The 24,313-nt window shown below is 37.2% G+C and overlaps 4 protein-coding genes and 1 long non-coding RNA gene across 5 annotated transcripts; 2 read left to right on the top strand and 3 right to left on the bottom strand.

The window, feature by feature from the left end:
• Positions 1-1,272: 1,272 nt before the first annotated feature.
• On the bottom strand, positions 1,273-4,644 carry LOC103517566 (oxidative stress-induced growth inhibitor 1-like). The gene is made up of 4 exons (XM_026829415.1): positions 4,384-4,644; positions 3,663-3,829; positions 2,789-3,007; positions 1,273-2,369 (listed from the first exon to the last, which is right to left on the bottom strand). Exons 1-4 carry the CDS (start codon positions 4,592-4,594, stop codon positions 2,184-2,186), a joined length of 783 nt encoding a protein of 260 aa, XP_026685216.1. The 5' UTR covers positions 4,595-4,644; the 3' UTR covers positions 1,273-2,183.
• LOC113470707 lies at positions 4,594-6,992 on the bottom strand. Its single transcript, XM_026829359.1, has 4 exons — positions 6,981-6,992; positions 6,042-6,220; positions 5,493-5,777; positions 4,594-4,615 (listed from the first exon to the last, which is right to left on the bottom strand). The coding sequence occupies exons 1-4, from the start codon at positions 6,990-6,992 to the stop codon at positions 4,594-4,596; spliced, it is 498 nt and encodes a 165-aa protein (XP_026685160.1).
• A 517-nt stretch (positions 6,993-7,509) lies between these two features.
• Positions 7,510-8,274, bottom strand: LOC113470696. Its single transcript, XR_003393661.1, has 2 exons — positions 7,997-8,274; positions 7,510-7,609 (listed from the first exon to the last, which is right to left on the bottom strand). It is a non-coding gene; the product is annotated as an uncharacterized LOC113470696 (long non-coding RNA).
• Positions 8,275-8,428: 154 nt separating this feature from the next.
• Positions 8,429-11,214, top strand: LOC103517557 (oxidative stress-induced growth inhibitor 2-like). The gene is made up of 5 exons (XM_008482603.3): positions 8,429-8,673; positions 9,151-9,263; positions 9,455-9,612; positions 10,001-10,171; positions 11,071-11,214. The coding sequence occupies exons 2-5, from the start codon at positions 9,167-9,169 to the stop codon at positions 11,212-11,214; spliced, it is 570 nt and encodes a 189-aa protein (XP_008480825.1). The 5' UTR covers positions 8,429-8,673; positions 9,151-9,166.
• A 23-nt stretch (positions 11,215-11,237) lies between these two features.
• Positions 11,238-24,036, top strand: LOC103517481 (formin-binding protein 4). Its single transcript, XM_008482519.3, has 11 exons — positions 11,238-11,379; positions 12,167-12,365; positions 13,173-13,385; positions 13,661-13,807; positions 14,160-14,510; positions 15,496-15,626; positions 17,607-17,740; positions 18,033-18,184; positions 19,005-19,312; positions 19,565-19,825; positions 23,171-24,036. Exons 1-11 carry the CDS (start codon positions 11,293-11,295, stop codon positions 23,267-23,269), a joined length of 2,082 nt encoding a protein of 693 aa, XP_008480741.2. The 5' UTR covers positions 11,238-11,292; the 3' UTR covers positions 23,270-24,036.
• The last annotated feature ends 277 nt before the right edge of the window (positions 24,037-24,313 follow it).

Raw genomic sequence — 24,313 nt, 5'->3', positions numbered from 1 at the left:
ATTTTCTCGGACGACTATAATGATAATTGTTCAACAAAAATCTTTGATTGATAGTAGTTGAGCTCGACCACTTTCCTTCAACAATTTCTGTTGAACAATCATATGCTCCTGGACAAAATTAGCGCACACCTTAAACTTTTCAGGTTTACTTGACCCCTGGTGACCGAGGGTTAATATTGGTATGTTTACAAGTTTTATGAATAATGTACATTACTTGCAGTCTCCGGATGGACGTGAGCGCGTGTGGAGAAGGCTTTAGTGTTTAGTGTTTCAAATGCAGGCAACAACAAAATATTTGGAAATTTTCAAGGTGTGCGCTAATTTTGTCCAGGAGTATAGTTTTATTGTGTTGTGATCTCGAGGAAAACTCCGATATTCTTTTAGCATCTAGTTGAGTCGTAGGTGAAACATGATTGTAACTTTGCAAAGTTATAATCATGTTGCTTGGAAATGCCAACGAAACGGAATGAAAAGATCATAACGTAATTGATACCTGAACTTTTTTTCCGTGGCTTTATTTAATGAGCCCCTTCATTTGTCGTAAATACCCAACCTCTATGAATAAATACATAACATAAATGTAGTACGTTCATCAGATTTGAAACTTGGTCTTTAAGATTTTAAACATTTTCCTGTCCTTTAAATTCAAAAATCAAGAGCCTCCGCTGTCGAGTGGGTATCATATTAGACTTGCAGACCGGAGGCCCCAAATTCTTCACCAAACATAAATTAGTTACCTACTTTGTGAATTTCATAGCAATTAAATATCAACTTGTAAAAATCATTGAGGTTGTTCATTACATCATAGCACCTAGGTATGCGTACCTATTAATATAAAAATACCTAACAATAAATATTTCTTCTTAAATGCCAAAATACATTTATGTTATATGGACTAACATTACGTTCCATCTAAATAAATATATACTAATATAACTTTAAAGTATGGTAACTATAAATAAAAAATAAATAAATTCTTTATGCTTTTCTCACAAGTAAATAATTTAAAAATAATCTCAACACAATTCATCATAATAATTAAACGTATGTAGTTAGTTCATAAACGTTTCGAACTTTCAATCTTTTCATTCCGTTTCGTTGGCATTTCCAAGCAACATGATTATAACTTTGCAAAGTTACAATCATGTTTCACCTACGACTCAACTAGAGGCTAAAAGAATATCGGAGTTTTCCTCGAGATCACAACACAATAAAACAAAATTCCATACCTCGGCTGGGATTGAACCCACGCCCTCCTGTTTACCAGGCGAGCGCCTTGACCACTACACCACCGAGGTAGGCAAAATGTCATTTCTCGATTAATACACTATGCTAAATTTCATGACTTCACTAACTTGAAGTCGAACCACCAATCTATGGATCCGAAGTCCACCGCACTAACCATTACACTACCTACTGAGGTTGGTAAGAAAATATCATATTAAAATGTTATACACATAAGTTCTGTCACATACATATAAATATCCTCTTTGATTCTTTCTGATAGAAAAACTATGATCCCTCAAAATTTAAAATTAGGTACCCACATGAAAATAATGTTATCATTGAGTAGAAAATTATGGAAGGGGCTATAATGAACGAATCAGAACTGAAATTCCTCTATTTCAGTATTTATTTGAATTTAAAAAAGTTGATCGTGTAACCAGCCTTAAAGCTCGTTCACACTGCCATTTTACTTTTATTTATTTTTTTCAACAATACGTTTATTTTGCGGCGTGACCTGTTATATTAAATGAGAGCATTCACACTACTGCAAAATAAACATTCCCTTGAAAAAAAAAAAGAAAAAAAAACGTACGTAACGTGGCAGTGTGAAGGAGTTATAAATGTTCATGTATACAAATTATTGTCATTACCGATAAAATGGGACCGCTAGGGAAATTGTATAAAATAGCGGAAGTAGGGTACATAAAAAGTACGTGAGTACGAATACATTTTTGATTATTAATAGAAGAAAAAAAATATTTCCAATTCTACAGTATACTCTTGTAGACTATAATGGTGGGTGGGTTTCACCAACCTTCTTTTCAGCCTCAAACAGCCTGTTAGCTTAACAACCCTGTTAAGCTCATACAAGTCAAATAGAACTTAAGGACTGAAAAAATATTGGTGAAATCCACCCTAAGGATAAGGAAAATAGAAAGATCAAAAAAAGGCGTATTTCAATGTGTTGACTTTGCAATGTGACTGGTAACAGCTATAGCGCCCCCTAACGTACATCTCACAAAGTTATCTCCCACCAACGGCCCCAGAGCGTACAGACCTTGTGCTGCTTTCAACACTTCGTGTGAACTTGGATTGATATGGATGGAATTGTTTTTAGAATCGATTTCTTTTGTTGGATCCACCTGAAAGTTAGAATGCTATGATAAGAAAACTGAATCTGAGGAGGCTGTGAGATAGTTGTGTTAATCCTGACTGGAATGAGTTGTGTGGCCAGATATGAGAGACTCTTGACATAGTAAGTCCTCTCCTAAATCTTCCTCAAATAACTTGACAGAGGCTATCGATAAGAAATTTAAAAATGACATAAAATAAGGTAACCTAGATCGGACTTTTGGGAGCCCCATTGAGGTCGTTTTACTGAGCGAGTTCACTAAACCAATACATAATAAAAACGCCTGGTAAACATAAGGACGTGGGTTGAATCCCATCCAAATTCATCAACATAATTTAAGAATTTGACAATAATAGTAAGAGCCTATAGCTGGAGGAAAGACACTCTAACCCTATTCAATCAGTATAAATAAGCACTAGGAATACTTACAGCCAAAGCTTTTCCGTTCTGATATGACAAGGGCAAGTAGCTGAGGTCTGCCTTGGATCCTGTGAGTATAGCTACTAGGGATACTTGATGTGTTACTACTTCTTGCTCTGGACTTACTAGCTTGACGTACAGTTTACCCCACACCATGTAGATCTCACTCAGAGTGTATTCTAGGCATTGTTTGTACAGAGACTGTTGTAACTCATTCAATTCTTTTAACTGAAACAGGAACGATAAATTATAAATAATAATAAAAAAAAAATCATGAATCTTTGTGGTAAAGCAGAAAGCTTTTTCACAACTTTGTGGGTATCACAGTATTACAAGTCTTTCATTTACTCAATCATCATATTTATTATCGCTCGTCTCTTCGAATTGTAATGCCGCCACTGGTCGCTACTCGAGCACCCCGAACTCCAAGCACAGAGCCGAAAAAAAACCTCGGCCCCGCCGGGAATCGAACCCGGACCTCTTGCGTGCAAGCTTAGTATGATACCCACTCGGTCACGGAGGTTGCTGGAATGATGAATTATATTACTCAGGCCTCCGTGGCCTAGTGGGTATCACACTATTCTTGCACGTCGCAGGTCCCGGGTTCGATTCCTAGAGGGGACGAAGTTTTCTGTGCTTGGAAGCGTTCGGGGTTCACTCATCCTCGTGAGGACGATTGAGTAGCTACTTTACGAGGCGGCATTACCAGTGTAAAAAGATTATTGAAATATGGAAATTGATTGCAAAGGATTCTGATGTCCACAAAAGTTGTGAAAAGGATCTGCTTTAACGCAAAATTATTTAATGTCATGATTTGAGTGATTCTTTTTTTTTCGTATTTTTATTATTAATGTATTATTAATTTTAACTTCTTTGAACGTACCTCAAAATACTCAGGGTAATAAACTCGATTCAGAAGACGTTCTACAGAAATTGCATTCTTACGTATTTGGTGTATAATGGGTATTTTATAGTTTCTCGCACAGATGGCAGCATCAAATGCGCTGAATCCACTTCCAATAATTAACACTGGATCTACAGCACGTACGTCTGAAAATGAAATGGTTTAAGTAGGTATAGTAAAAGTAATTTCCCAAATTCTGAAGCAATTACCTTCATTAGCAAAACCCAATGTTGACAATTTGTTGATAATTTACAAATCAACAATGCCAGAGTTTCCGAAATCGAAAATTCTCAAGCTGGCAATTCCCGAATCGTCAATTTCCAAATTGGCAACCTTTTCTTAAAGTTTTTTTTTTTTTAAGTTTTCAAAGATTCATGTCCAATCTGGTGCTATCTTGAGAAAATCCATCTTTTATGATGTTGGGCTATGGACACGTTTTTGAGTGCCGCGAGCCGTTTTGAATCAAAATGGAATGTGACCATTAAACAAACCTATGATACTCTCAGTACTGGTTACCGAAAAATCAAAACCTTATTCTTAAGAGTTCATTGCAACGGTCGTCGAAATTTAGAGTCTTCCGCGGCTGTTCTACTCCCTAACCTCTTCTGGGCTTTCAATATAGCAACGAGAATCTATGATAAAGTAAGTCTATATTTTCTTCATTACTCATGCAGCAATAATTTACACAAGCTTTTCTCACCATCCACGAAATCCGCGTTTTTATTAACAAGATCCTCAATGGCTTTTTCGAATCCGGTCAGACAATGAAACACTTTGCCCATGTGTGAGAATTCGCCAGGCACGTTGACTACGTTAGGGGAGTCTGAGGTTCCTGTAGCCAGGACTACCCGGTGACATTTGTACGTGAAGGATTTGTTCTGTTCATTGTCGTAGCCAAACACCTCCCACATCACTTGGCCATCCTCGTTGTTCTGAAAACGTACGAATTATTCAGCCAAGTACATGACATAATGGGCTAGCCAACTTACAATACACTTGAAAGTAAGCAATTTAACGAATTTTAAGAAGTAGGTATCTTCCTTGAAAAACTTGTTGATGGTAGTCCAAAGTTAAAAATCACTAAATCAAATACTAGAGTACTTAATGGACTTGGCGATTTTCAACTTTGACTTCTCCATGTACAACTTTTTTGATCAAGTTCGAATTCTGGATAACTTGAGAGAGGATAAAGTTAGCACAGCTTATCCTCCCTCACATCTCATTGAATTTTGTTTCTGTTTTTATTCATCTAATAAAAATACATTAATTATTTAAAAACAATATTTAAGGGTATTTGAGTGAAATTTCGAGTGTATGGCCGCCATACACGCCTTATATGGACGCTACGCCACTGTCTATACTTCAGAGGAAAATATGAAAGCTATAATCTGTCTGAATTTGAGAATGAGAAAACCCCTATACTTCAGAGGAAAATATGAAAGCTATGATCTGACTGAATTTGAGAATGAGGAAAATTTTCACAGTACACAACTTGGGAAATGGCTATTTGTAGATGGTAATTATGCAGAAGTCACGTCCGTGGAAAAGAAAAGCTCCTTTTTGTATTTAACCTAAGCCTATAATAACACTAATCACTGCTCTAATTGTGAAAACTCCTTCTTGCGTTTAACCTGACCCTATAATAACACTGGTCACTGCTCGTTTGTGCCAGTTCCTTTGGTAGCAATATTCCACGGACGTGACTTCTGCACAAGTACCGTAGAGATAAATAAGGACCATTTTCTATGAGGAAAAAAAAGATCCCCTTGAATAACACAACTTTTATAACAAAACAGAAAAAGCAAGAACCTGGAACTCAAAAATAGAACGTATGAAGCCATGGGAGAAGAATAAATATTTACCTTGGTTTTGGGAATGTGACTGGGTGGCAATGACAAGTTATAATTCATTTGAGGTAATTCTGGTCCAAACATCACTTCAGATACTTTGGCGTTTTTCTTCGACTTCTTAGCATCTGGATTGTCATGAGATAGTTTCATTTTCTTGGCTTGTGATGGCGAGTTGACCTTCTCTGATTCAGATTCACTGTCAGATAATGTATCATTACCGTATGATGTTATCATTTCGATTTTTCTGAAAATAAAAGGATGAAATATAGACTTAATAATCTTTTTTCTCCTTCACTTTGACCCACAAAAACGAGGTCAGTATTTCGTGTCAGTTTTCTCCTTGTTCTTATTTCAGTTCACTCTGTTTAGCACCTCATTTCCAGATAGTTCTTTCTTCTTTCATTTATAATGTGTTGTAATACTTTCCTACCTAGTCATCATTATCTGAGAGGTCTGGGTAGGTATATTATGAAAGCAAAAATTAATATAAAATTAAAAAACAACTTACTCATCTTCCTCACTTTCTACATCTTTTTCTTCTTTGTGTATTGTATCAGGCAGAGCTTTATCCTTCTCTTGTTTTTGTTGTTGCTGTTTTTGTTTCAACAGCACAGCAGCAGCTGCAACTGCCAGGCCTCTCCTGTTTGCCTCTGAAAAGGAAGTGAGGAGAAAATTAATCTTCTTGGTCTAGAAAAAAACAGAAGATATACATAGAGAGTCCAAAGTTAAAAATCACTAAATCAAATACTAGAGTACTTAATGGACTTGGCGATTTTCAACTTTGACTTCTCCATGTACAACTTTTCTGATCAAGTTCGAATTCTGGATAACTTGAGAGAGGATAAAGTTAGCACAGCTTATCCTCCCTCCATAGTTGATACAAATAAATAGATGTCATTTATGAATAGGTCAAAACTTAGCCCGGATAAGTGTCCCCCTTGGGGACAGCCAGAAAGTACTTCAAATGGATCTGAAAGATAGACTGAGTGGTTATTTATAGACATATCTTGAGAACATGAGCAGTTGTTCCCATTTTGAGTGATTTTGAGCTTAACTATTTGGACGCGGCTTGAGAAATAGCTATAGAACCATGACAAAAGTGGGTCTAGAATTCCGTATGCACGTAGTTTGGCGCATAATATGTTTATATTGATTTTATCGTAAGCTTTAAGGTAAATAGAACCATGACAAAAGTGGGTCTAGAATTCCGTATGCACGTAGTTTGGCGCATAATATGTTTATATTGATTTTATCGTAAGCTTTACCTCTATTTTAGATTAGGGTTATTTTTAAGATAGGTAAATATTTTAACTTTTATTTCTCTTTGTCCTAAAATCCTAAATTTGGGATTTTTATATTTCAGCATTTTTTTATTGATCCCCTTTATCAATTACTTTATTTACATAATCCGTAAAAGATAAAAGATTGGTGCTTGTCGATCTTTTACTAACAAATCCATGTGGTAATGGGTGAAAAAAGTATCTGGAGAAAACCTCTATACTTCAGAGGAAAATATGAAAGCTATGATCTGTCTGAATTTGAGAATGAGGAGATTTTTCACAGTACAAGAAAACTAAATTTTATGCAATTTTAACAGGTAATGGGTGAAAAAAGTATCTGGAGAAAACCTCTATACTTCAGAGGAAAATATGAAAGCTATGATCTGTCTGAATTTGAGAATGAGAAAACCTCTATACTCAGTGGCGTAGCGTGGTCTAAATTCAAGTGTAAGGCGTGTACTGATAGGGCATCAATCCATTCCTTCAGATGAAATCTGAAAAAATGGATTGATGCCCTCCCCTGGGTTAGTTCCACATCTCTTATATTTCTTATAGGGTTAGGTTAAACACAAAAAGGAGCCTGCTTTTTCATTGTCATGGCTTCTGAATAATGACCACATTATCTTATCCAGTTATTATCCTCATATCCCTAGAAACACCACACATGAAATGAACTTACTTGTTGGACATTTTTCCTTTGACTGTCAGATGAAGATTTTGGTGTCCCTTCCTCATCACTGTCAATGTAGTCAACAATATTCAACATTGTATAGGAATGTGTCCAATGTGACAAGATCTGGAATACACAGAACACAACTCGATATGAGTCAGGCTGGTAACTCAATAGCTTCTAGTCTTACAGCAACTGTGTACAGCACTTTTTTTTACTTTAAAAAACTAGACTTTACATCCTCAATCTGCACAGTGCACATATTTGTATTAAAAAAAGAGTACATAGCAAGGATGTGTTTCTGGCAATGTCATTCAACATTGACTGGTGTACATTTTGTTATAGTCTAGCTAGAAAATAGACGGCAATGGAAGACCTTTGGCCAGGTCACTGGACTGAAAGACTGGAATTAGGATCGCCAAATTTAGCTATACAAAATCATCTTTCCTCTAACATTTTATCCAGCTATGAAGAGTTCATACTTGGTAGATTGTAGTGTGTTTTGTGACTTACCAGGATATTGTTTCTACAAGAGCACTGTGCACATTTTTTCCATTAAATATTTGGTATGGTTATGGAAACTGCACCTATCAGCTTACAGATTGGCCGATGGACCCAGAGGGCGACTTAGCGACTTTCCAAAAGAAAAGGAAATAAAAATCCTACAAATTACAAAAATGTACAAAACGACAATCAACAAAGAACAAACGTTCGCTCAAACCGCATTACCGCACGGCGCACAGCTGACAGAAAGCAGCCCAGCCACAGTCCACAGCGATGTCTGCGATGACTGCGATGTGCGATGACGGATGACGAATAGACGAACGGGACGAGCCCCTGACAATGCAATGTTGCCAGCTGTGTTACGTACGGTAATCCAGGGTTAGTACGGTAAAACACAAATAAGCTCGTACGGATTTTTTTTTCTTTTTTATTTTCATTCAAAAAAATAATCAAAATATGAAATCTGAATCTGCACAATCAGTTTTATGTTTTATCTTTTATTTATCCAAAAGCTAAAAGGAAAAGTATAAGAGGAAGCAAATAAACTTATCTGGTTTATAGATAGAGGAATTCCAGGATTATCAGACTATTGAGGAAATCCATCATTTCCCATTCAGATTTGATTAAAGTGCCTCCTTAATGTATGAAGTCACCACTTAAATCAGTCATTCTTCTACCGGTGACTGGTGAGTATTATCAATCAAATATTATTTTTTATTTTTAGTTAGGTACATGATAACATATCAACCAAGGATGGATGGCCAAGGACACCAGGGTCCGGTCTTATAGGAGAGGTCTGAATACTTAGGTCATAGCTGTAACATTCAGTTCTGTGTCTACTCGGTCTAGATTTGGGTCAACAATTTTACAAAGTTGTTAGTTAAATAGTATTCTAAAATCATAGGTATTTTCTACCGTAGAGTTTTTTGTGGATAGATCTTCATAAAAAAGGTACTTGTCCAGAAGGCAGAACAATAATAATAAAAATGTGACAAGAATATTTATTTACCTACCTAGTATGTCTAACATTACCCTATTGTGTAATAAATACTTTGTCTGTGTTCTAAAGTTTTCTAGACATGTTAGATTTGCAGACCATGGAAGAAAAATGTAAGAAAAAATAATATTTAGTTTATTCTTAATCCTATTATTATTGATTTCAGAATTTCTTCTTTTACAATGAAATATGTGAAGTCATTATGTACCAAGGTATCAGAGGAGCTCCAGATTTCTACTCAATCTGAGGATCCACTTTTTACTGACACAGTAATCATTGGTAAGTTAAAAAAAGTCAAAATTTCAAGTCTTTCCTACCTTAGAGTCTTTTGTGGACAGATTTTCATATAAAAAAGTGAGGAGCTTTGGAATTCAAACTCAATACCAGTCATTTAGCAGGCAAGTACCTAAAACCAGGAATCTACCTACACTTGTGATCACTACTTACATATTAAATTTCTCTGTTTACAGGGAATGGTCCTTCAGGTATAGCTTTATCATTTTTACTGGCTGGAAACTGGCCTTTTTACAATGGAGATGACCATCCAGATCAGCTGCTCAATGCCAGACTTAAAACATGCTCAAAACATATTCCTTTGCTATTACAAGACCTAGAATTCCTTTCACAAGTAAGACCATTATTATTTACTTATACTTATAGCCACACAAATGAAGCCATAATTTTATCATCATTATTGATGCCCTCACTAGTAGGAACATAAAAGTGGAGGAGATTAATACTTATGCTGTCTTGGCAAATTGCCATAGCCAGCAAATAGATAATTCCAAGTGTCATTCTACAGAATATTTTTTTTCTTTCAAAATTAATTGTATATGTATATTGTATATAAAGAGTTACATACTCATTATATTTATGTACCTACTTATAGGTACATATTATACACATTTCCTTAAAACTCCCCCCCAAAAAAAAATGGCACTGTTACTTAAGTTATTTCTAAATAGGCACTAAGTAAGGCACTTAAATAATTTTGTTAATTTGGTCACTGTTTCCAGTCCATGGAAGGAAGATGCAAGAACCAAATATCAAACCTTATGGATGCTCTAACTCACCCAAATGCTGAGTTGGAGATCAACCGACCATCCCTAGTTGAGTATCAATATCTACCTGACAAGTTTGTAGATCATGTAGTTATTGGGAAAGGACCACCTGGAGGACTTTGGCAGGTAAATTTATGATGGGTAAATCATGGTAATGTGGTTAATAATAATAACATAGTAACTTTACATATTATATTACACACATAGGTACTTATATTATGAACTATATTCATAAAGTCCCAGGCCACCCTTGTAACTTTTTTTTTTTTTTTTTAACAGTGCAATCTAGGAGGTTGAAATGTTTGCATGCAGTCCTAGGTTGTAGTAAAGAATTTTGGGAGGTAGCCAAAATTTGGAGGGGGACCCCAGAGGCAGCCCCTGGGGGATTAATGTTAAAATCCTAAATGAGAACACCCTGATTGAGACACTTCATATTAAAGCTTTTAAAAAATGTAGTACTTTGGTAAAGGTTTGAGCTCAATCCAATGACCAGGACTTGAGTTATGGCCTATTCAATTTTTCATGTTCTTCCACCAATAAGTTTAGGCCTGTTTAAACTGTTAGCATAATGGGTCTTTTTAGCCTTAGCTGACAGTATAAATAAGGTATGTTAAATAAAAAAAAAATAATAAGGGAAGCACCGAAAATGAGAAATTTATTTTGATCAGTGCTTCAAATAGGTCTCACTAATGATTTATATTGAAATTCAGACCTACAACAAAAATTAGAAACATCCATTTTCAACCCCTGGGGCCATCAGGGCCGAATATCTAAATTTCATTTTTCAGTCTCTTTTTTTTCAATAAGTTTGACAGAGGGAACTGTAACTGCCAAGGTTTTATCGCCCGAAATCGAAGAGAGAAGGAAGACAGGATAGGAGAAAGTCAGACGTTCGGAGAACGAACCCTATCCCTTCAGGATATAATCCGCCCCGGGCGGGAATCGAACCCGCGGCCTAGTGCTTACAAGGCAGACACTACCAACCAAGCTAACTAGGCTGGCTCTGAATTCTTAATTTTCTCCAGAACATTGACAAAGACATCAGAACATTGAGCTTCAGCAACTGGATGTCGCTGCCTGGTCTACCATTCGAAGTTTGGGAGAATAAGGCTGAAGTGAACATACGACGTGTAGAGGCAGGATTGTTGGCACAGTACTATCAGGACTAATTGAGTTACCAGCCTGACTCATATCGAGTTGTGTTCTGTGTATTCCAGATCTTGTCACATTGGACACATTCCTATACAATGTTGAATATTGTTGACTACATTGACAGTGATGAGGAAGGGACACCAAAATCTTCATCTGACAGTCAAAGGAAAAATGTCCAACAAGTAAGTTCATTTCATGTGTGGTGTTTCTAGGGATATGAGGATAATAACTGGATAAGATAATGTGGTCATTATTCAGAAGCCATGACAATGAAAAAGCAGGCTCCTTTTTGTGTTTAACCTAACCCTATAATACTGCTCCAATTCTGAAAGCTCCTTTTTGCATTCAACTTAACCCTATAATAACACTGGTCACTGCTCATTTGTAGCTCCTTTTTGTAGCAATTTTCCATTGACATGACTTCTGAACAAGTACCGATAATACTTATTGTTACATTACCATTAGCCAAAAGAGGTTAAATAATACTTGGGTACTATTGTAAGACAAAAGATTAATTTATTCATCTAACCGATTCTAACCCCACATAGGGATCACAGCAACTCAGTAACATTTTTACTTTCTATTACTAAAGTATACAGTCGACCCATTTCTGGAACGACGTAAGTTTGATGATGATGACTACAGTATAGCGAGCTATACTAGTAAATTTTTCTATCTCTCTTTGTGTTTGTATTCTTGATTAATTCAGTGTTAAAACTAATCAAGAATACACTCACTTTTTTCTCCTTGACCAACAGGAAATTAAACAAAGTAATAGAGAAAGTCAAAAGAATCACATTAAAAAATTTAGATGGATTACAATAGGTAGGTACTTTTAGATTTTTTTTATATTTATTTATTATTATTATTATTTTTTTTTTTAATGCCCTTGTATACATCTACTTCATGCAATGGAAAGAAAAATATTGGTATGAGTTAGATGCATACTTACCTATTACTTTGTTCCAGGACACACCCAAGGCAAGAAAACCAACTTTGCCCGACACAACTGTTCCACCACCTAGTGCAGTGTCTTGGCAGGAGTGTTATGACGATAGTTCTGGATACACATACTATTGGAATATGCAAAGTGGAGAGGTGACGTGGGATGAACCTGAGGAGTTGAAAAAGTACAAAGCAGAGCTAGAAAAATACTATCAACTAATTGGTAAGGACGAGGTCTACACTCTACAGTCTCATGTTCAATCTCAATCTCAGAGCTAGAAAAATACTATCAACTAATTGGTAAGGACGAGGTCTACACTCTACAGTCTCATGTTCAATCTCAATCTTCTTCTTCTTCCTAGCTTTTTCCTCATTAAATAGGTTCTGTGTTTCTTGTCAGTGTCTTCCAGGCTCTATTGTGTACCTCATTTATTTATCATTATGTCAAGGCGGTCTGTTCTTGATCCCTTGTGTGCCGCATCCATTTTGTGCACCTCATGTCCTGATAAATTTTTCTGACCCATGTCTTGATTCACACAATCTTTCAATCTCCATATCATGTTAAAAAAAAATTAATTGAAAAATAATCTCAGAGTTATCCATCTCCAGATCTCATTATCATGTTGGTCCAAGCACAGTTTATTAGGCATAAAATTTAGTTTTCTCGTACTGTGAAAATTTTCCTCATTCTCAAATTCAGACAGATCATAGCTTTCATATTTTCCTCTGAAGTATAGGGGTTTTCTCATTCTCAAATTCAGACAGATCATAGCTTTCATATTTTTTAAACGCAAGAAGGAGTTTTCACAATTAGAGCAGTGATTAGTGTTATTATAGGCTTAGGTTAAATACAAAAAGGAGCTTTTCTTTTCCACGGACGTGACTTCTGCATAATTACCATCTACAAATAGCCATTTCCCAAGTTGGGCATTCCTCATGAAGCCATTTCCATTTGACTGAGAGTTGGCTTAACGTTGGAAATGTGAACCTTTGAAAATTTTGTTATGTTTTACTGTGTGGTTGTGTTGAGTTCCCAGCAACTTACGCCTATTAAATTACTTTCTCTTGCAGACTCTACCGGCGCCTTCCTTAGTGGATGATAACCCAGAAGACAATGCTTTAACGAAAATCATGAAAGAAGCTTCCCAGAGTGACTCGGATTCCGCAAATGAAGATGATAACAAAACAGATGAAGATATTATTGCTGAGTTAAAACAGAAGGCTTTGCTACTGAAAAAACTAGGTAAGTGATGTTGTTTACAAATTCAAGAGGTATTGACTAATAGGTCATTCTTCCCCGGGCATCCCAGTATTTTTCTACAATATCTTTGCTGGCTTCCATGGCAGGACAATAAGACAAGTGACTCGCGTTCATAGGTAAGTTGAAGTCTTGTAAAACAAAAAAGCTAATTGTGTTCAACAGCTTTTTAATACACATTTCAATTAAAAAGCAATGAAAGCCTGTTAAAAAAATATATAAAGAGGCCGACAAAAGACATGAACATAATGTATTTCTAGGAGGGGAAATGCCTGCTGAGTTAAAGGTAATCCTGGATGCTGATGAGGACTCTAATTCAACACAATCTGAAATTATGGAAGCATCTAATGGCATTCAGTTACTGTCAGGGTATGGGAATGGATCCGATAGTGAGGAAATTAAACCAGGTAAGTCTTTGAACAATCAACAGGTGGACACTTTCTGAAGTAAATGGATGATTTCGTAATATATTATGATTAATAGATTGATTGTAAAGATTGTTCTCAAAGAGATTCTTACGTGAATAATTATTTGAAAACAGCTTTTTTTAATGTGGCAGGGCTCTCACATACGTGAATAATTATTCCCAATATAATAACTCTGTTGTATCCTTACCTTTTAAAGGGTTAAAAGTTGAAACTATATTTTATGCAGAATGTTTTGATACTGATCTGTCTTAGCCTATAATATAACTACCTTCATAGACGGTTGAAAATCAGCAGAAGAAAAACTTATGTACTCTACTATCTTTGTCCACAGTTGAAATCAAAGAGAACGCACCACTAAAACCAGCCACCAGTAAAATCACAACCCCCGTAACAACGACAGCAAGAAAATTCAAGAAATTGAAACTATCAGCCCGCGGCAAAGCTCTCATTGAAGCAAGTATAACTACACAAAGAGCGCGGGCAGCCAGACTTGAACCCCCTCCAGAGAATGAGCCTAGTCCTATCAATATGAATGATAATGAAGTCACAAAGGCAGGGTTTGGCTATCAAGCTCAAAGTAACACCAAACCAGCCCCTGGCCCGTTCAAAAGTGAAATCTCGTTTGTGAGAGAAAGTAAAAACGACGATGATAAACAGCAGAAAGTTTTGAAGATGAGTGATGGTAAGTGTTAGAGAATAATATGAGTCTTTTTATATGGGTAACATGAGTCTTTTTATTTTATTTTATTTTATTTTTTAAATAGGTTTGATAGAGGGAATTGGAACTGCTAAGGTCTTATCGTCCCGAAATCGAAGAGAGAAGGAAGACATGATAGAAGAAAGCCAGTCGTTCCGAGAACCCTTCAGGATAAAATCCGCTCCGGGTGGGAATCGAACCCGCGGCCTAGCTCTTACAAGGCAGACGCGCTACCAACCAAGCAACTAGATTGGCCGAACATGAGTCTTTCTTTTCGTTCTGTGCACATTGCCTTTTTACTTTCCTTATCCTATTGGAAGGAAAGTAATGTAATCGGGTCAAATTTTCGATGGTGAGTTTTTAGTGCCAAAACACATTTTGAGGTCCCTAGAGCTTAAATCCAAAGTTTCAGCCATTGGTCCGTGTGTCTGTCTGTCCTTCTGTCTGTCTGTAAACAAAATATCTCGAGAACGCTAAGAGTTAGAGACTTGAACTTTGGTATGTAGCTGTCAAGTGTGACAAGGATGCGACACGAAACTTTTGGTTAAGATCGGTGCAACGCTTGGCGGCATTTTGACCACTTTTTGGCGGTTTTTGGTGTAATTTAACAATATCTCGGGAATGGTATGAGCTAGAGACTTGAAATTTGGTATATAGTTCACAAATTTGACAAGGATGTAACACGTTTAGATAGGTGCTGCGGTTAGCGGTATTTTGACGGCTTTTTGCCGGTTTTCGACCGTTTTTTTTTTTTTGGCGGTTTTCAGCTATACTGACTAAACGGTTAGAGATATTGTAAAAGTTAGGGTGGAAGAACACCATTCAATAGAATAAGGAAAGTCGTGTGATGTTCACACCAGATTTTGTTCTATATTGGTCCTAGTACTTTTTCCTTGGTAATCAAGCAATATAATGTTCTGTCATAATATTCGTACAATTATTTTTCAATAAAACGTTCACTTGTTTTCAGAATCCCTCAACACTATTGATGGCTGTAATGTAGATGAATTTTCGTGTTTGCTGAAATCCAAACTGTCTTGCCTTTGTGCTGTAGAGGGTAAAGAACCATCAACTTCCCAGAGGTTAAGGATTCAGATTGAAGTGAGTACCTCGTGTTGACCCAGCTCCTAAATGGGAAGTTTATTATTATTATTTTATTTCATCTAACAATTCTTTCACAAGCTCAATAAACCTTGAGCTGAATCCTCCTCGTATAAAACTTTAGCACAAAAAGCTCAAGTTTGTATCTCTTCTCGCCCATCTGATGAGAGGCATACGGGATGGGCATGCTACTACACAGATAATCCGAGTCTAATGTAGCACTCCTCGTATAAAACTTTAGCACAAAAAGCTCAAGTTTGTATCTCTTCTCGCCCATCTGATGAGAGGCATACGGGATGGGCATGCTACGACACAGATAATCCGAGTCTAATGTAGCAATAGATCAGTTGCGCTTACTTGGGTAGTGTTTCAAAGTCATAGAGCAGGAAAAATTGGAATTTTTCTTTTTCTTCTACGACTTCTAGATCCCGAGATAAATCGATTTAAAAAATACCGGTAAATCGTAAACTTTAACGTCACGGCATACGCTCCCGTAGGCGATGACGTCACATCAAATGTCCCGAGCAAAGCTCCCTTGCAGGCAACGCATTAATGTGTTTGTGCGCATACGTTTCTGCGCAGTTCTTTCTGCTCCTCCGCTAGCGTGCTTTCATAGTGGCGCTACCTAGCGGACAAAAATAGCAACTGCATTAAGTCTGACGTCACAAATCTTTGAACTTTTTCATTATAAAAATTGAATTTTCGACCTTTTACAGTTGTTTTTTCGTAGTTTTGACCTCAGATTTGGATTTTTTCCAACCTTTTTACATAGAAATCGACCATTTATTTATAATTTTTACCCATTTGCAACTCCTCCATTGTTTCATTGCTGCGAAATAAAATCGGCAGTGAAACACAAAAAAATCTGGTGTGAACATCACACGACTTTCCTTATTCTATTAAATGATGCTTATTTGAGGGTATACCTAAAAAACTGATTACACAAAATTCAACTGATTGGCCATAAAGAGTGCGAAAATTAGCTGACTGACCATAAGGCAAAATGCAAAACGGCGGTTTACATCGTTTGGCGAAAAATTTTTTCGCAAAAGTCGTACCATTTTCCAGTAGTACAGGAAAAACCCCTTTCGGGATCATAAAACTCAACTGATTGGCAATAAGGAGTACGATTCCTGTACTATGTACTAGAAAATGGTACGACTTTTCCGAAATTTTCTTTCACCAAACGATGTAAACCGCTGGTTTGCATATTGCCTGGAGGTCAGTCAGCTAATTTTCGTATTCCTTATTGCCAATCAGTTGAGTTTTATGATCCCGAAAGTGATTTTTCCTGTACTACTGGAAAATGGTACGACTTTTCCGAAATTTTCTTTCGCCAAACGATGTAAACCGCCGTTTTGCATATTGCCTTATGGTCAATCGGCTAATTTTCGCACTCCTTATGGCCAATCAGTTGAATTTTGTGTAATCAGTTTTTTAGGTAGGTATACCCCTTATTTGAGTGTTCTTTTAAATTACTTTTTCCAATATCTCTAACCGTATAGTCGATATAGCTAAAAAAACGGTCAAAATACCGTCGACCGCTGCACCTATCTCAACCAAACGTTATCTTCATGTTTGTCAACATTTCAGCCTAACATTAACACAAAATCTTCCCCAAATGTCTAACATCTTGAAGCACCCTAATAAAATTAGAAAAAGTAAAAAAGTCTAATATCCAGCCTAAAAGTGACTCGTGGAAACTTTTTTGACAACTATTTTCCATTGAAGTAGCCAGCCTAGTTGCTTGGTTGGTAGGGCGTCTACCTTTGTAAGCGCTGGGCCGCGGGTTCGATTCCCGACCGGGGCGGATTTTATCCAGATGGGATAATGTCCGTTCTCGGAACGGCTGGCTTTCTCCTTCTCTCTTCGATTTCGGGACAAGACCTTAATATTTACTACAGTTCCCTCTGTCAAATCTCTTAAAAACACACACACACACACACACACACTGAAGTAATTAATTTTTTCCTCCCACAGACTTTATATACGGCATGGAAGGAACAAGCTCTCTCGGTGAAATATTTACTCTCAATTTGTGCACAAGTTTCTCAGCGACTGAAAAAGTTGGAGCAGGAGAAGTTACCGCCAGGATGGGTTGCAATGTGGGATTTGTAAGTGAACTCTATTCTTTGTTATTCTTACTGTTACATTCAGTTACTTGGTTTTAAGTTCTGACTCGAGTTTCATCTATCTCTCTGTCATGGAAAAGTCTACAAATGTAGATGAAATTGTAGTCGGAAGTTAAAACATCAACAGTAGAATTCATCCATATTTTTTTCTACCTAAATACGTACTTAGAAAGTTTTTCTAAATGATATTAATTCCATAGGATCATGAATGTACCCGTCCACCTTTTCTTTATGTATATCTCCGGAATATGTAGGTACGTTTGTTTTGTTTCAGGGCTCAATCAAAGTATTATTACTTGAACGAAAAGGAGAATGTGAAGCAATATAGATTTCCTCATACTGGTTCTATGTCTGACGGAGAAGAAGATATGGAGCTCTGTAATACTCCCCCTCACTCTCCTTCTCAGTCCACTAATAATATCATGGGTAAGACGGAAACATTCTTGAAAATAAGGCTCTTGAATGTAGATATTATATAATATGAGTATTCCCAACAGCTCAACTTTTTTTTTCAATGTACCTATTACTAGCGGTTGACCCGACCCGTCCTTTGTACGGGATCAGCGCGGCGTAAGAGGCATGACTTTGAAGCGCCGTCATTTTGAATCAGGATGGAATGTGGCAATTTTAAGTAGCCTATGTCACCCTTAGTACTGTTCTTAACAACCTCGAAAAATCGCCGTCATTTTGAATCAGGATGGAATGTGGCAATTTTAAGTAGCCTATGTCACCCTTAGTACTGTTCTTAACAACCTCGAAAAATTTCATCAAAATCGGTCGAGTCGTTATTTTCGTGAAAAGAGGACAACGAAAGGTCTATTTCAGCGTAACAGACAGACATTACTCTCCCCCCAAGTCGTTATTTTCGTGAAAAGAGGACAACGAAAGGTCTATTTCAGCGTAACAGACAGACATTACTCTCCCCCCATTTGTCGTATTTTACAATTAACCGAGAACCGAAAATTAGAGAGTGGGGGTAAAAATCTCGTAGTGGGGATAATCAGCTGATTTAAAAAATCAGCTGTTCGCATTAACCGAGAAAAAATGGCGACTCTATCGTTAACCGATGTCCAGAGCTCGGTTTAGTATGGTAAGAGGGGAAGCGTAAACCTAAAAAATGGTTAACGTTAACGCCCCTCACGTCATAAACACACTTCCATGTGAGGGGAGGTAGTGACCTTGAATAAACCGAGCTTCGGTTCCCGGTTAATTGTTAAATAAAATACGACAATTGTTTGACTTCCAGGAACAAAAGACTGTGTCATACCCCCTCCTATACCCGGGGTTGAGGATTATGCTACCGAATCTCCTCCTCCACCTCCTAATAGCCCTCCTCCTCTTCCTCCTCCCCCTCCCTCTCATCCTCCCCCTCCTCCGCCTTCTATTCCTCCTCCTCCTTCTCATCCTCCTCCAGGCAAACCCCCACCTCCGCCGCCTAGCTACTCACCCAGGAGTGTGGAGTATGAACTAGGAGTGAGATATCCTACGAGTATGCCTAGTCAAGTGGCACCACCGCCGCCCTGTATATCCTTTATCAGACCTGTGTCACCCCCTGTAAGTACTTGAACTTGAACCTAGTATCAGTATCACTACTCTAAATCATTTCATTTCTAGTTCTTTTTCTGGCCTCAACTCTTATATCTACTATAGTATATATATGAGTAGGTATGTAGGAAAAATGGACAGAAAAGATCCTTCATAAAAAAAAGAGCTACGAGGTATCCATAGGCCAAATCAATCCCAAAATTTAATCTAATACTTTTAAGTAAATGTGTTGACTAGCATATTGTGTGTTTCTCCTTGCAGAGCCCACCGGTACCCAATACTCCTCCTCCTCCTCCTCCCGTGGTGAAAGTTCAAGATAAGAAACTTCTCTCCGAGTTGGACTCTTTCTATTCAGACATTGCTTCCATTGCCTCTCCACCCCCTGCCCCTCCGCCTCCTCAATACTCGAGTATCAATAGAGCACCTCAACCTCCTAGTAATATTGCCATGGAGAGTTCTGAACCCGCGGTACCCTCATCATCTGGACAGCCTTCAACTACCACGGGGAAGAAGAAGAAAAAGGTAAGCTATATTGAAATAGATATTTTATTGTGTTATTAAAAAGTTGGTAATTTTTAAGGATATAGACAACACTTGGTAAAACAACCTAAAATCAATAGGGGAAAATGATAACAGTCGGATTTAGGTGAGATATTAAAGAGCAGACATGTACCAGATGGCTTCAACCCGCATCAGAAGTACTGCTGGTCTCACGGAAACTATTCCCGTACAAGTGGGACTCCATCAGGTATCCGGACTCAGTCCGTGCTGAACAAATTAAATAGGCATTATTTAATAATTCATGTACATCTGAGTTTACAGCCTCATGTTGACTTTATGAGTAAGTACAAACTTTATGTTGGTCCATTTTGGGCACTGTACTACTGGAAAATGGTACGACTTTTCCGAAATTTTCTTTCGCCAAACGATGTAAACCGCCGTTTTGCATATTGCCTTATGGTCAATCGGCTAATTTTCGCACTCCTTATGGCCAATCAGTTGAATTTTGTGTAATCAGTTTTTTAGGTAGGTATACCCCTTATTTGAGTGTTCTTTTAAATTACTTTTTCGCGAAATAAAATCGGCAGTGAAACACAAAAAAATCTGGTGTGAACATCACACGACTTTCCTTATTCTATTAAATGATGCTTATTTGAGTGTTCTTTTAAATTACTTTTTACAATATCTCTAACCGTATAGTCGATATAGCTAAAAAAACGGTCAAAATACCGTCGACCGCTGCACCTATCTCAACCAAACGTTATCTTCATGTTTGTCAACATTTCAGCCTAACATTAACACAAAATCTTCCCCAAATGTCTAACATCTTGAAGCACCCTAATAAAATTAGAAAAAGTAAAAAAGTCTAATATCCAGCCTAAAAGTGACTCGTGGAAACTTTTTTGACAACTATTTTCCATTGAAGTAGCCAGCCTAGTTGCTTGGTTGGTAGGGCGTCTACCTTTGTAAGCGCTGGGCCGCGGGTTCGATTCCCGACCGGGGCGGATTTTATCCAGATGGGATAATGTCCGTTCTCGGAACGGCTGGCTTTCTCCTTCTCTCTTCGATTTCGGGACAAGACCTTAATATTTACTACAGTTCCCTCTGTCAAATCTCTTAAAAACACACACATTCCCGACCGGGGCGGATTTTATCCAGATGGGATAATGTCCGTTCTCGGAACGGCTGGCTTTCTCCTTCTCTCTTCGATTTCGGGACGACAAGACCTTAATATTTACTACAGTTCCCTCTGTCAAATCTCTTAAAAAAACACACACACACACACTGAAGTAATTAATTTTTTCCTCCCACAGACTTTATATACGGCATGGAAGGAACAAGCTCTCTCGGTGAAATATTTACTCTCAATTTGTGCACAAGTTTCTCAGCGACTGAAAAAGTTGGAGCAGGAGAAGTTACCGCCAGGATGGGTTGCAATGTGGGATTTGTAAGTGAACTCTATTCTTTGTTATTCTTACTGTTACATTCAGTTACTTGGTTTTAAGTTCTGACTCGAGTTTCATCTATCTCTCTGTCATGGAAAAGTCTACAAATGTAGATGAAATTGTAGTCGGAAGTTAAAACATCAACAGTAGAATTCATCCATATTTTTTTCTACCTAAATACGTACTTAGAAAGTTTTTCTAAATGATATTAATTCCATAGGATCATGAATGTACCCGTCCACCTTTTCTTTATGTATATCTCCGGAATATGTAGGTACGTTTGTTTTGTTTCAGGGCTCAATCAAAGTATTATTACTTGAACGAAAAGGAGAATGTGAAGCAATATAGATTTCCTCATACTGGTTCTATGTCTGACGGAGAAGAAGATATGGAGCTCTGTAATACTCCCCCTCACTCTCCTTCTCAGTCCACTAATAATATCATGGGTAAGACGGAAACATTCTTGAAAATAAGGCTCTTGAATGTAGATATTATATAATATGAGTATTCCCAACAGCTCAACTTTTTTTTTCAATGTACCTATTACTAGCGGTTGACCCGACCCGTCCTTTGTACGGGATCAGCGCGGCGTAAGAGGCATGACTTTGAAGCGCCGTCATTAGTGAGACAGATACAAGTGGAAGGACGAAGAACGAGAGGTAGGCCGAAGAAAAAGTGGGAACATTGTGTGAACAAGGACCTGGAAGAGAAGGGTTTATCAGAGGAAGATGTAAATAACCGAAGCAGATGGAGGCTGCTATCAAAAAACACCGACCCCACTTGAGTGGGAAAAGGCTAAGAAGAAGAAGAAGAAGAAGAAGAAGATTAAAGAGCAGAAAAAATGTGGACTTGATAATTTTTCTCTTTATCTTCTACAACTTCTAGATCCCGAGTAAAGTCGATTTGAAAAATACCAGTAAATTTTGTATCCTGACGTCACAACATACGCTCCTGTACGTTATAACGTCAATAATGCGTAGCTACTCAATTTTCCTCACGAGGCTGAGTGCACCTCGAACTTAAAGGATGAAAAAACTTTGAACCCGGGACTTGAGGGACAAGCCTAGTGTGGTACCCACTCGACCACGGAGGTTACTATCTTTTTGGTTTTTAGCAAATGATTTGTACATGATAGACAAGATATCTCAAGTAAGGTTTTATTTATTTATTTACAACAATAAACGGCTCTTTTTTACCTAATATTTGTCATTTTGGTTATTTAAGTACCTACAGTTTTGCATAAAGTGATTTAATATTCCCTGTTCTCTCTTTCAGCTGACAAAAGTGGCGAGATACAAGTGGAAGGACGAAGAACGAGAGGTAGGCCGAAGAAAAAGTGGGAACATTGTGTGAACAAGAACCTGGAAGAGAAGGGTTTATCAGAGGAAGATGTAAATAACCGAGGCAGATGGAGGCTGCTATCAAAAAACGCCGACCCCACTTGAGTGGGAAAAGGCTAAGAAGAAGAAGATTAAAGAGCAGAAAAAAATGTGGACTTGATATTTTTTCTCTTTATCTTCTACAACTTCTAGATCCCGAGTAAAGTCGATTTGAAAAATACCAGTAAATTTTGTATCCTGACGTCACAACATACGCTCCTGTACGTGATAACGTCAATAATGCGTAGCTACTCAATTTTCCTCACGAGGCTGAGTGCACCTCGAACTTAAAGCATGAAAAAACTTTGAACCCGGGACTTCAAGGACAAGCCTAGTGTGGTACCCACTCGACCACGGAGGTTACTATCTTTTTGGTTTTTAGCAAATGATTTGTACATGATAGACAAGATATCTCAAGTAAGGTTTTATTTATTTATTTACAACAATAAACGGCTCTTTTTACCTAATATTTGTCATTTCGGTTATTTAAGTACCTACAGTTTTGCATAAAGTGATTTAATATTCCCTGTTCTCTCTTTCAGCTGACAAAAGTGGCTCCCGTTTTGAGTATGAAAAAGAAAAATGTCTCCTCTCTGGTAGCTAAATGGCAACAACTACAAGTACAACAAGATCTTTCCTAATCCATATCGTAATTGGTAATCATGTGGCTTACTGTGAATAATCTAAAAGATATACAGAAAAAAGAAATGGTTGAAAAAAATAATGATTAAATGTTTACCTACATATTGGTTTTCTTTGCACAACTGTAGCCATCTTTTTCGCGGTTAAGGGGACTGCTTGAGAATTATTTTCAGTCACAACTGTGACTTTTTTCTACTCTCTTTTTTTCCCCCTTCAGTATTTTGTGAGTATTTGTAGGGCTTGAGTATTACTGTCAGTTCTATATTTTCATTCTTCAGACAGTCAAAACTTCAAATGTCAAAAGCAGTCAGTCAAACTATTTAGGTCAGGAACACCCAGCACAAGATGTGAAAACGTAGCTTAGTAGGGTAAACTATTTAAAGTCTAAATTATTCATTTCATTTAATTTGTGTTAAACTTTATGGATTTCACTTTTTCTTTTTTCTCTGTTGCTATTTATTTAAAGTAGGTATTCAATTGTCCTCACAAAACCAAGACAAGTAGGAACTCCCCATATTCTTAAAATAGTGCCGAAAAAAGTTCGTCTTTGTTCAGAATCAAAATAGGGATTTGTTTTATAAGATTAGGGTGATCCTACTCAGTTACGGACGTTGCCAAGTTTGGGCAACATTTCCCAGGAGCGAACGACATTGTGATGTTCTTGTATTTATATTGTATAGGTATTGTTGTATTTTTAATTCTTATTCACATAAGAAAGATTTTATAAATGAAACTAAATTAAAAATGAAATGAATATGAGTAAATATTTGTTCTGTCTTGTCTCTAGAAAGTACCTACCTACATGCGAACGTAGGCGTAGGTTGCATTTATTTTTTCAGGAATATTGCCATCGCATTACGTTTGTGGACAGAAGAAAATTTTCGAACAGAACCTGTGTATAATAAGTACTTGGTTTCTTGATTTCCCCTACCTACTTATAATTATTGATATAAGTAGGTAATTAAATTGTCTGTATTTGCACAGTATGATGATTTGATGATATTCCTGAAAAGAAAATAGGTAGAAACTGTAGAAAGTAAAAA

Source organism: Diaphorina citri, unplaced genomic scaffold (genome assembly GCF_000475195.1).
Source record: "Diaphorina citri unplaced genomic scaffold, Diaci psyllid genome assembly version 1.1 scaffold55, whole genome shotgun sequence".
NCBI lineage: Eukaryota > Metazoa > Arthropoda > Insecta > Hemiptera > Psyllidae > Diaphorina > Diaphorina citri.
Note: the sequence above shows the minus strand (reverse complement) of the source record. Positions and strands in the feature narration are given on the sequence as shown.

Excerpts from the sequence above, each read along its gene's own strand:
- LOC103517557 (XM_008482603.3), top strand. The coding sequence starts at position 9,167 with ATGAAATATGTGAAGTCATTATGTACCAAGGTATCAGAGGAGCTCCAG. Across the intron at positions 9,264-9,454 it reads TACTGACACAGTAATCATTG|GGAATGGTCCTTCAGGTATA; the intron begins GTAAGTTAAAAA and ends CTCTGTTTACAG. Across the intron at positions 10,172-11,070 it reads CACCTGGAGGACTTTGGCAG|AACATTGACAAAGACATCAG; the intron begins GTAAATTTATGA and ends AATTTTCTCCAG.
- LOC103517566 (XM_026829415.1), bottom strand. The coding sequence starts at position 4,594 with ATGTGGGAGGTGTTTGGCTACGACAATGAACAGAACAAATCCTTCACG. Across the intron at positions 3,008-3,662 it reads ATTACCCTGAGTATTTTGAG|TTAAAAGAATTGAATGAGTT; the intron begins GTACGTTCAAAG and ends TTCCTGTTTCAG. Across the intron at positions 2,370-2,788 it reads AGAACGGAAAAGCTTTGGCT|GTGGATCCAACAAAAGAAAT; the intron begins GTAAGTATTCCT and ends TCTAACTTTCAG.
- LOC103517481 (XM_008482519.3), top strand. The coding sequence starts at position 11,293 with ATGTTGAATATTGTTGACTACATTGACAGTGATGAGGAAGGGACACCA. Across the intron at positions 12,366-13,172 it reads AAAATACTATCAACTAATTG|TTCCCAGCAACTTACGCCTA; the intron begins GTAAGGACGAGG and ends GGTTGTGTTGAG. Across the intron at positions 18,185-19,004 it reads GTCCACTAATAATATCATGG|GAACAAAAGACTGTGTCATA; the intron begins GTAAGACGGAAA and ends TTTGACTTCCAG.
- LOC113470707 (XM_026829359.1), bottom strand. Across the intron at positions 5,778-6,041 it reads GTAGAAAGTGAGGAAGATGA|AAAAATCGAAATGATAACAT; the intron begins GTAAGTTGTTTT and ends TTTTATTTTCAG. Across the intron at positions 4,616-5,492 it reads GTTCTATTTTTGAGTTCCAG|AACAACGAGGATGGCCAAGT; the intron begins GTTCTTGCTTTT and ends GTACGTTTTCAG.